The sequence below is a fragment of the Muscardinus avellanarius genome (genome assembly GCF_963383645.1).
Source record: "Muscardinus avellanarius genome assembly, chromosome: 1".
Lineage (NCBI taxonomy): Eukaryota > Metazoa > Chordata > Mammalia > Rodentia > Gliridae > Muscardinus > Muscardinus avellanarius.
In genome coordinates, this window is record NC_137786.1 from 126,340,244 (window position 1) to 126,355,831 (window position 15,588).

Here is a 15,588-nt window from a genome sequence, read left to right on the forward strand (position 1 = left end):
GCTATAGTGTTGATCTTAAATGCCCCCCAAATGCCCAAGTACTAAAGACTTGGTCCCCAGCCTATGGCACTGCTGGGAGGTGGGAGAACCTTTAGGAGGCAGAGCCTAGTGAAAGGAAGCTGGGTCATTGGGGGCATGCACTTGGAGGGGACACCTTAAGGAATATGTGTCCCTGGCCCCTTTCTCTTGCTTTCTCTGCTTCCCAAGTGCTCTAAGCAGCTTCCCTCCACAACATCCTGTCACCACGATGTTTCTGCCTTGAGGCCAGTGGGCCATGGATTGAACCTCTGAAACCCTGAGCCAAAATAAACCTTTCCTCCTCTAAGTTGTTCTTGCTAGGTATTTTAGTCACAGTGATGTTTTTAAAAGCTGACTTTCTAATTTCATTAGATCATTTCAACTGATCAAAGAATCAACTTTTATCGTGTGTGTGTGTGTGTGTGTGTGTGTGTGTGTGTGTGTGTGTGTTACTGGGGATGGAACCCAGGGGCAGTCTACCTCAGAGCTACGCCCTTAGCCCTATTTTTTATTTTTTTATTTTGAAACTGGGTCTCATTAAATCGCTGAGGACCACCAGGCATGGTGGCGCATGCTTGTAATCCCCGCGCTTGGAAGGCTGAGTCAGGAGGATCGTACAGGTTCCAAGCCAGCCTCAGCTACTTAGTGAGGCTCTCAGCAACTTAGTGAGACCCTGTTTCCAAATAAAATATTAAAAAATAGGGCTGGGAATAGAGCCCAGAGGCAGAAAGCCCCTGGGTTCCACCCCCAGTACCACCAAAAAAAAAAAAAAAAAAAAAATTGCTGAGGACCTAAGTAGCTGAGGCTGGCCACAAACCTGTGATCCTCCTATCTCAGCCTCCCAAGTACTGGCATATGCCACCACGCCTGGATTTTATTATTTTATTTTGAAACAGCATCTCGCTAGGTTGATGAGTCTTACTACTTGCCGAAGCTGTCTTCAAACCTGTGATCCTCCCATCCCAGTCCCCCAAATACTGGGATTACAGGTATGTACCACCACACCTGGTTTATTTGTTCTGTTTTTATATTTCTTTTCCATTTAATTTCTTTATGCTCTAATTTTTATTACCTTTCACATGCTTTCTTTGAATCTATTGTTCTTCTTTTACTTACTAATTTTAGGCCTTATTAGTTTTCTTTTATAAGCATATAGGATTACATGTTTCCTTCTGAATTCTTTTGATGACCTCCCATAGAACACAATCTGTGGGATTGTGGCATCACCATTCAGTTTGAAGTAATTTAAATTTCCACTGTGATTTCTTTTTTTGATTCCATTATTGGGAAGTATAATTTAAAGTTTCCACATACATGCAATTTTTTTAAAAAAATATCTTTCATATTAACTCTCTAAATTAATTATACTAAGATTAAAAATATCTTTTCAATACTGACTCTCTGAAATTTGAAATGTTGTAACTCATATCATTAATCAATTTCCCTAACATAAAAATTTTTTATAAGGCAATGAGGTTAACACCCCAAATCTAAATTTTTAAATGGGCAAAACAACAACAGACAGTCAATATACAGGGAAGTAAGTTCAAAGTGCTCTCAAACATGTGAAAAGTAAAGATGCTTGGCTTCATTTATAATAAAATACATACTACAAGGTTTTTGTTTTGTTTTGTTTTGTTTGGTGGTGGTAACCCTTCTACCTCCGGGCTACACTCCCAGACCTATTTTGTATTTTTATTTGGAAACAGGGACTCTTAAGCCAGCGAGGCTGGCTTCGAACCTGCACGATTCTCCTGTCTCCGCCTCCTAAGTGCAGGGATTACAAGTGTGCGCCACCACGCCCAGCCTACAAGGTATTTTTTTAAGTAACTAGATTGGCAAGGATAAAAATAAAATTAATAACACTCTGCTTGGTGATGATTATGGGGAAACAGGCAGAGTTATACATTACTCATGAGAGTATAAACTCGTAACAATTATAGAGATCAAATCAGTAATATTTATTACAATTTTCAATATAGATGTGGTTTTATTCTTTGAACTCATTTTTGGGAATTTCTTCCATGTATACTCACATATATGCAAAAAAATCTTTGAAGTACATTCATTACAAAACTAGTTGTAATAGCAAAAACTAAAAACATATCAATAAGGTACCAGTCAAATTGTTACAACTGTACATTGAAATACTAAGCAGCCATTTTCAAAAAAGGAATGAAAATACTCTTTTGTGTACTACGTGGAAGATATCCAAAATAAGTGTTAAGAAAAAAAATTAGGGTAAAGAATGCAACTACAGCTTAGGTAAAAAACAGACACTGTTATAAAATGTATACGCACACACATGTGCACGCATGTGCAAGTGTGGTATGTAACTGCTTGTATACAAGGATATTTCAGAAACTGATAAAACCAGTTAGATCTAAAAAGGAACCTGACTGGCTATGGAACAGAAGTAAGATATTTTACCATATACCTTTTAAACTATATAGTACTGTTGAAAATACATTTTATTAAAATGAATTTCTCCTGCTTTACTTTTCTTCTGGTGCTGAGAGTGGAATCCAGGGCCTCAGGCATGCAAAGCAAGGTCTCTACCACTGAACTCCACCCTGTTATGGTTAGATACAGAATGTCTCCTGAAAGAACTCATGTATTAATGTTGAGAGTTGATATAATTAAATCATGAGGGCTGCAATCTCATTAGTGAGTAAATTCATTTTAATGGGTTTAATGAGTAGTAAGCTAGGCAGTCAGGCTGTGGCTGGAGGAGGTAGGTCACTGGGGGTGTGACCCCGGAGACTATGCTTGTGTCTTTGAATGCCCTTGATTGCTCTCTTGCTTCCTGCCTTGTGGTGTGAGAGCAGAGCACTTCCTCCCTCTCTCTGCCTCCTCTGCCATGCATTGAGCTCCACAGATGTAATAGGCCTTACATGAACTGAACCTCTGAAATCTCTAGGCCCGTGAGCAAATAGAGCTCCTTCTTCTAAGTTGCTGTAGTCAGGTGTTTTGGGTCACAGCAGTGAGAATGATGAATTAAACACATCCTGGCCTAAAAACAGTTTTATAATGAACTTGATCAAATAAGGTGGTTTCTTCATGGAAATGTCTATCACTAGAAAAGAACATAGAAAATGAGTACAGTTCTGGTATGGTGATAGAATTATTCTTTTAGTAAAAATGACCTAGTTTTTAATAACTATATAAAAGCCTATTTAAGAAGTAAAATTTGGTATGATTACATGACCTAAAAGCTCACCTTTTTCTACCTGAAGTCTTCCAGTAGACTGCATAAATCCAATCCCATTATCTGCTACACACTGATACAGTCCAGAATCTTCCATTGTAACCCCAGTGATTTTCAGTGTGTTCCCTGAAGTTAGATGTCGTGGGGAAGGATGAATAGGTTGTGCATTATGAAACCATGTACAGTTGGGGGCTGGGTTCCCACGAATATCACAGGCAAAATGCACTGTGGCACCCAGTGATACTTTCTGATCCTGCAGTCCTTTAGAAATTGAAGCATGTTCTGAAAATAAAGCATGCAAGTTAAACTCTAGCCTTCAAGATGCACTTTATAAATTATCACACAAGTCATAAAATCTCTCTACCAATATCTAGTTGAAAACAAATTATATTCTTTATTTACATTCTTCCATCTGCTGTGGTCATCAATAAAAAATCAGAAATATATTTTAACTTTTTACTAATAAGATGAACTGTATGTTACTAATAAGTTATTGTCTCTTTTGTTTAGACTGATCCATGCACTCAACTCCTCCAACACCCATTATATATCCAAACACAATAGTCTCTAATTATGGGCTTCTCTTAGCATTTACTTCAGGTGATTAGTTTAAAATAAATTAACTATTTCTCTGAAGTAGTTAATTTCACACTGAACAAGAGACAAAAAAGAAAAATCTTTTATAATTTTAAATTCTTTTTATGACCCAGTGTACTTTGAGATTAGGTGTATTACGGGGGAAAAACAAAAACACAAAACCTTTTCTTTAGAACCCATGAAGTCAGTTCTTATACCAAGAAAAGTTCTTATAAGTCAGTTCTTATATAAGTCAGTTCTTATATAAGTCAATTCTTATACCAGGGCCTCACATATGGTGAGCAGGCAGTCTACCACTGAACTACGCCCCGAGCCCTATCACTGAATTTTACAGTCCTCTCATCATACACTTACATAAATCCAGAGCTCCTAATCTACAATTGTCCATAGATCTAAGTCATAGATTCCCAAACTTATCTGGCTTACTGTTCTCTTTTTTAAAAAAGAAAAAAAATTCTCAGATTTCCCTAGAAATCTGTATTCTTCAAGCAAATAAACAGAAATACGCAATGTGGTGACCAATTTGCATTCTTTTATGTCTCTGTATTTCATTCTAGCACCTTCTGGAGAATGGTATTGCCCACTTTGGGAACCTATGGTCTAAATAAATAACACACTTAAGATTTACAAAAATTGTTTACTATGAAACCACTTCCTATTCACTTTATTTTTCTAGTTTTCATGTAACCCCATTTAATACAGGAAAACATTTTTTGTTGCTACACATGTCATTGAGAGAGTTAGCTGGTAAGAAAGAAATTGCTTTGAGATAAAGAGTATAGAAATGCAGGTAGAAATCATGCAAATTTCATGAGTCAGATAGTGTATAAGTGTGCCAGAAAGGAAAAGAAATTAAACAGAATTATTTATATTTTGAGATGTCAATTTCTAGTCAGTAGTCTGTCTTGGCACACCAGATACACACCAGAATCCTCCATTCCACTGAACTCTAGTTTCTTCCCTCAGAGTCATGAAGAAGGGAGAACAAGCTCATGTTAAGCCATGACGCAGGGAGGGCTTCCCATGAGCATCACATGGGGAACATCCTATGCCACCCAGAAATAACGCCAAACCCAGCAGTCCTTGAGAAGAATGAAGCTTATTCTGGCTACTGGGGCAGAACTCCAGATATACCGTTTCAGTTTTAGCTCACAAACACTTTCACACATCAGACCAGGAAATAGACTGATTTTTAAAGCAAAAAAAAAAAAAAAAAAAAAAAAAAAGCTGACTGAGTCACATCTTACCAAGTACATTAACCGTGTAAGTGACATGTTTGACATCCCCAGACTTGTTGCCCACCACACAGGAATAGTTTCCAGAGTCAGCTGGGTCAATGCTGGCTGTGGTGAGGTGAGAAGACAGCCTTTTCCAGTTGCTTCCTGGCATAGGGTCCTGCCCGTCCTTCAGCCAATACACCTGGGTGGTCAGGACCCCACTCACCACACACTCCAGGGTCACGGGGGTATGAGAAAGGACAGCCAGTGTCTGCGGGAGGGCAGGGTGAAGAATGTGAAACCCATCTGAGGAGGAGCCTGGAAAAGGAAGGGAAGGCAAATGTCATCAGTAAGGATTCCTACCCAATTTCTTCCTCAGCAAAGCTGTGAGCACCTGCACACTCCTAATCAGTCTTCTTTCTACAAGGAGGTTGCATTTGGTCAGCAAATCATTTTTAATTCAGGATTCAAATGAAAAGATTCTGTGTCCCTTTAGTGCCATTTCTGAATTAGCACTTTAAGAAACAGAACTCTCAGCACACCTAGAAACCACTGTGCTCTGCCTACTGGTACTACAACTCACAACTATCATCTAAAATCAGCCATCATTTTTAGCATATCTGAAAAAGAACAGATATAGCTCCTTTTTCCCCATACTTTGTATTTAGCCACCAATTTGATTACCACTACTATAAGGTTATATTTCCTCTATAGGTTCTTTTTATTTGAGCAAAGGGTGAAATTGTCCACATGTATTTACTTTGCCACCCTGAGCAAAAGTTCCCTTTTAAAACATTCTATTTTAAACCATGTGCAGTCCTACTATAAAGCATGAATGACTTTACTTTTTTCCTAAGATTTTCTTAGGATAAACACATCTGAAAAAAAAAGAGCTCTTCTTCCTCAACCTTTTATGAGCTCGCTCGCTCGCTCGCTCTCGCGCGCTCTCTCTCTCTCTCTCTCTCTCTCTCTCTCTCTCTCTCTCTCTCTCTCTGTGTGTGTGTATTTCTTTTTTTTTTTTTTTTTTGGCAGTACTGAGGATTGTCCCCAGTAGTGATACCTCCCCAGCCTTTTGTACTTTATTCTCTTGTTCTGAGACAGTCTCGCTAAATTGCCCAGGCTGGTCTCCAGCTTGTAATCCTCCTACGTGGCTGGTATTAGAGACGTGTGCTACTATGCCAGGCTAGAAGCAACACTAGTGAGGACTCTTCCTTTGCTAGTTACCATTGCTCTCCCAAATACTTACGACTCACAAGGAGCTTTTGGCCAATGGGCTCAACTTTTAATTCCTGGGTGACAGGATTATAAACTGCGCATTTGTATGAACCCTTGTCCTCTGAGGATACATTCAAAATCTGGAGATTTCCTGATGGAAGAATTATGTAATTCCCTGGAGAAGAAAGAAGTATAGTTAGGCCTCTCTCTCTCTGAAGACCAGGACAACACGATGAAAACTAACGAAGGTTCCCAGTTGTGCTTTAGGTTTACACAGAGGACTCGCAGCAAACAAGCAATTGAGGAAAATTCATTAAGTGAAAGAAAGAGAAAGTCAAGGCAGAAAAGAAAAAGACAAGTCAACAGCACTGGGGTAACAAAACCTAACTCATCGGAAACATCTGAGTGGGTCCCAAGTACGAAAGTACAAGCAGTACATTTGGGCAGAGACAGCACTGCTACCACCCTACAAACCTCTGCCCAAAGCACTGGTGACAGGGCATCCATTCACTGTCTAGGTTTTTTTTCCTAAGTACACATCGGGTGGCTATTTTCTGCCCATCGTGGCCCAGGCACACGTGACACAGCAGTAGAGAAAGCAGACAAAGGTCCTGTGTGCGTGCAGCTAACATTCCATTAGAGGGTGAGGGCGGCAGAGAAAGAGAAATAACAAACAAGAAACAAGAATACCTACCAGGAGTGATAAATTCTACAAAGGAAATAAAGGGAACAGAGTGGCAAAGTACTTTATTAGCGTGGCATGTGGGCTTCTCCAAGGAAGTACTATATGGGTGGGGACTGGAATGAATTGGGAGAGAAGCTCTTGGGGTATGGGGCTGTAATCAGCCATGTACCTCGGTGTCCTCCTGACCTCTGAAAGGACAGGCAATACACTATGTATTTCTGTGTCCACAGTCCCTAGCACACACGACACTAACTAGCAGGATATGCAATGAACTTTTGGTCCCCGTGTGCCATTGGCTTTTTTTTTTTTTTAATGGTACTGGAAATGGAACCTAGGGGCATTCTACCTTTGAGCTACACCCCCAGCCCTATTTTAACTCTTTATATTGAAACAGGGTCTCACTGAGTTGCAGAGGGCCTCCCTAAGTAGCTGAGGCTGTCCGCAAAGTAAGTAGCGGAAGCTGTCTGCGAACTGCGATCCTCCTTTCTCGGCCTCCCAAATGCTGGTATTACAAGCGTGAGCCACCACGCCCAGCTCTCCCATTGGCTTTTCATAAAAGGACTCACCTGCAGAATGTGTCAGCCATTTCCCCCGGATCTTATAGCGCACCTCGGCTTTGGGGTTACTCTCTGGTAACCTGCAGCCAATGAAACCAGTGCCTTTTTCTTCTGCAGTAATAACAGGTTTTGTTGAAGAATCAAAATCACCAAGAACTGAAATAAATAAATAGACCAATGAATAAATGGATGCAAAATTGTATTTTATTTCTCAGAGGACATTTAGAATTTAGAAACATCTGCAGCATGGCCTTTTGTCACAAACAGTTCCAGTCCTGGGGTGGCGTGAACTTTCTGGCTGAGGAAGTAGCCAGGACAGAGGTGCCTGGTTGAGGGCTGACAGCTAACTCACGGCACCCTTTTTGTAGAAGTCGTTGATTTCCGGGGGCTATAAGAAAAACAAACTGCTCATAAAACACCAAGGAGAGCTATAAAACATAATTATTCCCATTCCCTAAAGATAAATCCCTTTCAGTGAAGGCCCCCATCAAGTTCACTTTCCCCGTTTGAAAGTGCTTCTGGGAAGGAAGCTAGGACATCAAAAACAAAGCAGTGTATCATCTAAGCTATCCGAATACACCAACTCAGTCTGGACTCCTGTTTAAGTTCACTCCAGACAGCTGGCATAGAAGGACTCTTTATTATCTCCAATGTGCAAAGAATTCCACAGCCTGCCGCTAGGAATCCGGCACTCCAGTGTGTGTCTTGGAGCTGTCCATGGGTCACAGCTCTATAAAAACATTTACTCTTCTCAGTTATGACAAACTCACTACTCCTGGGGAATCCAGATTTGTTCTGTAAATAGGGGTGCCCTTACAAAGACGTTTTCCATTACTGGAAGCCATCACCATTTGAAAGGCAGATGGCTCAAACTTACTAAGAAAAACCATGCATTCCAGATTTTCCATAAGTTCAATACTCAACATTCCTGTCTTTATAGCCAGTTATTTTTTCCTGCTTCTTTAGCCTGGTTCCAATTAAATAAATTAAAATCACTCAGTAATCAAGGCAAATAAAACAATTATATGCTAAAGAAAGATAAAGGACTGCATAAAATAACCAAGTGGCAAAAAAGACAACCACAGCCAAGCATGGTGGTGCACGCTTATAATCCCAGTGCTTGGGAGACTATAGAGGAATTGCAGGTTTGAGGCCAGCCTCAGTAAGACAGCACGACTCTCAGCAACCTAGCAAGACCCTGTTTCCTCCTAGGTTCAATCCCCAGTACCACAAACATATACCGGGGGGAAAAAAAGACAACAGCTTTTTTGTTATTGTTGATATTAAGATTAAGGATTCACAAATAGATTGTTCAGAATTCACATTAAAAACCTGTCCTAGCTGAACGTGGTGGTGCAGGCTTGTAATCCCAGTATTTGGGAGGCTGAGATAAGAGGATCATGGGTTCCAGGACATCCTCAACTACTTAGTGAGGCCCTCTGCAACTTAGTGAGACTTTGTTTCAAAATAAAGAAAAAAAATAGGGCTGGGGGTATAGCTCAGAATGCTTCCACCCCAATACTGCCAAAAACAAACAAACAAACAAACAAACAAACAAATTTGTCCTGTGTACCTTTTTAAAAAAAAATCATTTCCACATCACTGTTACAAATGCAGATACTAGGCTAGGTTGCAGAGGCTCAAGTACATTTCCCCAAGCCACACGTATGGTCAGGAACTCCTAAAACTCCTATATGTCTCACACCAAAGCCCACACTCCTCCCACTCTTCAAAACACAAATATGAACAGTCCTTTCAAGAAAATCCATGGATAACAAGGACCAGACTAAACCCACCTGCCACGGATACTGTCGCAGGGCCGCTCACCACAGCACCAAGGCTGCTGTTGGCAATGCACTGGTAGTAACCTGACAGGGAGGGGTCAAGCGCGAGAATCGTCAAAGTCCCCTGATGAATCTTAATCCGCTCCATGCTTCTATCCAGTCTTTGTCCATTATGCAACCAGGAGATGTGAGCGGTCACGGGTTTAGCAGAGCAGTGTAGTACCACAGGTCTACCCAGCTTCTGGACGGCAGAGAGTGGCTCAGAGATAAAATAAGGTGCCAGGTCTGGAGGAACATTCATTCCCATGTGCAAAGCAGAGGAAGGGGCAGGGTGGGGAGGTAAGAAAAGAAAGACAGAAGAGCATGTTAAACACAGCCCATCTGAATCTTCATAACTAAGGCAATCTCTTGCACACTGACATATGTGCGGAGTCAGGATGCTTGTAAAAGTTCTAGCAAAATTCTTATACAACTCTCTTTTGGAGAAAAACAAGAGCAATGTGTTAGCCTAGTACTTAAGGCATAACAGACAAGGACATTATGATATAAATCAGATATAGTATCAATCCATTAATGAAAAATAGCAAACTGCTCTTTTAATAAGCAAATTGTAAGAAATGGGAAGTTAAAAACCTGAACAAGCAAAAAGAACTTTCACAATCAATGAAATTCTCTCTTATTTTACCAATAGGACTTGACTTAGGGGGAGTTTTGCTGCAAATAAACTCTGTGGCATTTCTTTACCACTTCATTATTTTAGTACAAAATAATGTTCAACTTTTAAGAAAACAAAGTTAGGAAGCCTCAACTAAAATATAAATTCTATCCTTTTGTGAACAGAAGAATTAATGTTTTATTTGGTATCTGAAATGGTTCCATGTATTATATCTATTCCTCCAAGAATATGGGTAAGGTGGGGCAATTCCCGCACTAAAATATTAATACTGATCTTCTTCCCTCTCTCTCAAAAGGGGGGAAAAGCAGGAATATTGTTAATCTGACGGAATAAAATACTTAAAAGAAAAAAATCAGTAAGTTACTAAATCTGCTTTTAACAGGATATTTAATAAAAAGCGAAGATTATTAACTGGGGCAATTGTTTATCAAAACATAAACAGAAATGAAAACAATAAAATTTTACCTCAGAAATCTTAGTTTTATAGTATTTTTATTTTATTATATTGGGAGGCACTAGGGATTGCATCTAGTGGCATTCTACCTCCAAGCTAAACCCCTAGCTCTTTTTACTTATTTATTTATTTATTTTGAAACAGGTCTTTCTACGTTGCTGAGGATCTTGTTAAGATACTGAGAATGGCATTGAACCTATGATCCTGTCTCAGCCTACCAAGTACTGGGATCACAGGTGTGTACCACCATGTTCACCTGTTATACAGTACTGTTAATAAATAAACACTACTGAATGAGTAAACATCACTATATTTGTATGTACTTATGTATATTTACATAAGTTTAAAAGAAAAAGAAATGCATGAATTAGGCTTGGGGCTCATATATATTTAACAGCAAACATGTTTAAGCTTTTTGGTGACCCAAAGAAACAGACAGTAAAGTAGGCAAGGTCATGAGAGAAAGCAGCCCTGGGAGTTGGAAGCAAGTGCGTTCTCTCTCTCTAACTGGACAGTACAGAACGTTGATTCTGAAACTTCTATCTTGAGGAATGTAGCCAGTATTTTATTCCCCCACCATTTCCAAATTCTGAGAGTTGTGATATATCCTCTTACTGAAAAAAAAAAAACACAACTAGAAAATATTTTTAAAGGACAAGAACAGAACCTATTCATGCCCAAAGGAACACTAAGAGAACCTTAAAATTGCTTAATGAGCCAGCTGTGGTGGTGCATGCCTATAATCCCAGTACAAAGGAGGCTGAGACAGGAGAATCACAGGTTCACGGCCAGCCTCAGCAATTTAGGCCCTCAGCAAATTAGCAAGACCTTGTTTCAGAATAAAGAACAAAATAGGGCTGGAGATGTAACTCAGATAGAATGCCCCTGGGTAAAACACACACACACACACACACACAGACACACACACAGACACACACACACACACACACTCTCTCTCTCTCTCTCTCTCTCTCTCTAATGAATCAAATTTTTAAATCACATAGCGGGTCAAGCAAGTCTTAGAAACATCTTTACAAACTGCCATTATCAGCAAAGTATTGACATTTGTTTTTTACAGGATGAAGCTGAGGAACAGCTTCAGCCAAAACCCCACCCGTCTCCTCTTACCTGGCCTCACAGAAGAACACAGAGTCACCAGGATAATGTACAGCAGTGTCTGGAAGGGTCTGAGGTCTGGATGCATAGCGCCTAAGCCAGAGCCGGCAGGACAGACTTGCAGAGAAAACCCAGGCCTTGGCTCACTGGAAAACATCCAGAAAGAAAAAAAAGAAAGAACATCTAAAACACAAAACTCATGGACACCTTTAGGGCCGCCTTCTAATATTTATTTATTTATTTATTTATTTATTTATATTTTTGCAGAAGAAGGTAGTTTATTTTTATACAGTTTTAATTGGTACATTGTAGTCATACATCTTAGTGGGATAAAAGACTTGTGGAGACATATGTGCACACATCACCCAATTCCGTGTCTGATCTCATCTGATCTCAGATGCCTTCTACTTTAAAAGCTCTGTTTGGCCTAAGCCAAGTCCTAGGCATCTAATGATTCACACCCTCCCAATTCACAAACAGATCTCTAGACACTGAAATAGAGTTAGAATACATTCAACTGCCTCTAGTGCCTTTCTATGTATACATCACACAAACATCTAAATAGAACCAACATGTATTCCTCCTCCACATTCCCCAAAAAGTAACAAAACCAACCGAACCATAGCTGACGCTTACATAGTATGTGCTAGGCACCAGTACTATTTCAGTGCTTTCAATGTACTAATTTAACCTTCACAAGAACTCCACAGCAGAAGTGGAGACGGTTCACAGATTGTTTAGAAAGAACACCAAGTGTAGGCCTGTGTTGGGACTGAACCTGGCACTCAGTGGTAAGAGTGGGATAAGCCAGGAGAAGCTCAGTAAGAGACGAGAGCAGAGAAGGAGGCCAGGCGAGGTCAGATCACATCAGCATGGAAGGTCACGGTAAAGATGTGGGGACTTGTTCTAAATGCAGTAGCAAGACCCCTGGACTGAGAGCAGCATGATGTGACCTCATTTATACTTTTACAAGATCACCGGCTGGCGGAGAATACACCCAAGTGGGACAGGCATGGAAGAGGACTAGCAGACTCCAATCCCCCAAGAGACACTTGAGGCTAGGGAGGGTTAGATGAGTCGTCAACTACAAAAGTGGAGAGAGCTATGGATTCAGCTTATATCCTGAAAGCAGGATCTTTGTTATGCAAGGGAAGCAGAAAGACAGGTAGAATGGCTAGAGATGATGGCAGTCAAGGAAGGCATGGCTTTTTGCTTTAACGTGGAGATTACAGGACACTTAGCAGAACTTTACAAAGCTTCACAAAGCCCAGCACCAGCAAGGATGGGGGACAAATCACTGCCCTATGCTGTTGGTGAAAATAAAATCAGTAACTTCTTTTTAGAAGCAATTTGGTGGGATCTATAAAAAATGGCTTATTCATTAGACAAATATTTACAGAATATGTATTGCATGCTAGATACTATCTCAAGAGCTAGGGATATGGCAAATTTCATTACACAAATTTTAAAAAGTAACACAAACAAAAGTTTATACCATATAGTCTAGTGGGAGAGATGAATGATGAAGAAGGTAAACAAATAGAATTTGTAAAATTAATAGTGTTCACACATCATTCATATATGGCTAATTCTTGCTCCTCAATGCCTTAGACACATGTCCACCACTGCACTCATTATGCTGTTGTATACCTATGTTTTCTTTGAAGATAAGAATGACATCATATTCAACATGTAAAATTCTGATGCCTAGAAGAAAGTAAAGACTCCCAAGTATTTCTTAAAACAAAGAGAATACCTTAGTAGAATGCAATTCTTGGTACACCTTAAAGAGTATTCAATGAAAGCTGCCATCTCATCTGCAATTAGCATATTTTTATTCCTGTACTTATTCATCCCTATGTATAACTTTAAAAATCAGCAAAAGTACCTTAAGTGCTTACCATATGCTAGGCACCCTGCAAGACTAAGCCACTGTATCTGCAAATTCTGCCCCAGGTTCCTATTTGGGCAGAGCTGGACACAGAACCTAAGACTATGGAATATAACAAAATGTAATGACAGTGCTACATGGATGACATTTTAGAAATGAAAACTTTACATGCATATCTATTTAAGCAAAGAAAGGTTCATGTTCACCACGGATAATACTGGGAAGTAATACAAAGCAAGGTACCTTAGGCATGACTCTTAGTGAGTACAATAGTATCTCCCAGGATCTGCTCATCTTGTCTATACCAGGTACTACAAAATCTCAAAGTTACAAACTCAACTTGATCTAGGCCACTGATAGTGAGTCACAGACTGTTAAGTTTTTTCATGCTGACCACTTTTTAAAAGCGGAAGACACATTGGCATCACTCATTGGTAGAGGGTCCAGCTGTGTGAAAACGTTCTTGGTTTATTTGAACTCTCACTTGGTTCAAGGATAAGAACTGACACACCACTGGTAGGCAATCCAGGAAAGTAAACATTCAATGACTTGTTAACAGAAGCTGCTTTCCTAAGAGAATGAAGACAAGGAGGATTGTTTCTTCCTTTTGCCAAATCTTTCCTCAAATATTTATTTATGAAAAGGCAATGAAACAAATTTCAGAGTCCACTTTAACCCTAGTATATGACCTACTTCATAGTTGTCCCTTAAAGTTCCCTCGCTCATTACTGCTATTCAAGTATTATCACACAGGACCCTCCTTTATGAAGACTATCTTTTTATTCAGTTACCCTTAACATGTTCTCATTTGATTTTGGAAGCTGAAAAGAACCTATGGACACAAAAAGCATTTACTAAATATTTGTTGACTTGGCTTGTGTTTATCCATAGCAAGCATGCTCGGGTTGCTACAGAATTGTGATAAAAGAACAAGGAGCTGAGTTCTGTTGTTAGGGATCAGGCACCTTAAAATTATATTTAACAGCCACTAACAGAGCCTCACATGGAATCTCACCAGTGGACACTGAGAGCCAAGCAGAATAGATCCATCAGCACCTCTGGAGAGTCATTGGATATCCTATCATTTTCAAAAGGACTACCTTTTTCAAAAGAGGACACCCTTGCTATTTGGCTATTAAGTTATTAAGAAAAAATAGATATACATGTAATTCCTCCCATATTGCTTGGCAAATGAACAATTTTGTTAGGCCAAATTTACCATAACTAAACAGAGCTCCTACCATCTAATACACAGATCAGAGGCCTTAACACACAGTATCGCTCCCATAAAATTTACCTTGAGGAGACAACAATCTTCATTTCCTCAACCTAGTTATAATCTCATCTTCCTGTTGTCTACTTTTCTGAGCCAGCAAGAGTGACTAGCAGAGAAAACGTCCCTGGGAAGATCCCACTTGGCACTCCACAGATTCACTCACCAAAGGTCGTCTGACCTCTGTTCTAGCACATATCACATTCTAATGTTCTTGTGTAAAAAATAAAAGTGGAATTCCAACTTAAATCATATCAGATGGAACACAATTAATTGAAATCACATTGTCATTTTTTAGACTTCAGTGTTTCTCTAGTTTAGAACATTAAAAAAAAAAAAACACCCAGTGTTGTTGACATAATGCCTGGTGTTATTTTAAACAAATTTTTCACTTATTTTTAACAATGAATATGTTACTTTTATAAGTAAGAAACTGTTAACAGAAAGTTTCCACAAATATTCATTGACCCCCAAAAAACCCCCAAAACCCTTAAACATTCAATATATTATGTGAGGCCGGGTATGGTGGTGCACGCTGAGACAGGAGGCTAAGACAGGAGGATCGTGGTTTGCAGACAGCCTCAGCTACTTAGTGAGGCCTTTTGCAACTCAGTGAGACCCTGTTTCAAAATAAAGAATAAAAAATAGGGCTGGGTTTTCAGCCTGGAGATAGAATGCCCCTGGGTTCCATCCCCAGTGCCACAAAAAAATATATATACATATATATGTATATATATCATATATGTATATGTATATATACATATATATATAATGTGAAGAAAATATATAAATATATAAAAAGGAAGTAAACATGACCACTGCACCACTGACGGATAACATATTAATATTCTATGTATTTTCTCTAATCTTCATATATGTGTATATTTACATAGCAGA

At 39.4% G+C, this 15,588-nt stretch overlaps 1 protein-coding gene across 1 annotated transcript in view; it reads right to left on the bottom strand.

Annotated features, from left to right (window-relative positions):
* Positions 1-11,713, bottom strand: part of CDON (cell adhesion associated, oncogene regulated) — a gene marked incomplete at its 3' end in the record, with an annotated part of 66,468 nt that extends 54,755 nt beyond the window's left edge. Inside the window, exons 1-6 of the mRNA XM_080705262.1 lie at positions 11,540-11,713; positions 9,294-9,566; positions 7,507-7,653; positions 6,287-6,430; positions 5,071-5,358; positions 3,239-3,508 (exon numbers count right to left, since the gene is read on the bottom strand). Of these exons, the coding sequence (XP_080561388.1) occupies positions 3,239-3,508; positions 5,071-5,358; positions 6,287-6,430; positions 7,507-7,653; positions 9,294-9,566; positions 11,540-11,684 (1,267 nt within the window). The 5' untranslated portion in view covers positions 11,685-11,713. The remainder of the gene's footprint in view (positions 1-3,238; positions 3,509-5,070; positions 5,359-6,286; positions 6,431-7,506; positions 7,654-9,293; positions 9,567-11,539) is intronic.
* Between the last annotated feature and the right edge of the window lie 3,875 nt (positions 11,714-15,588).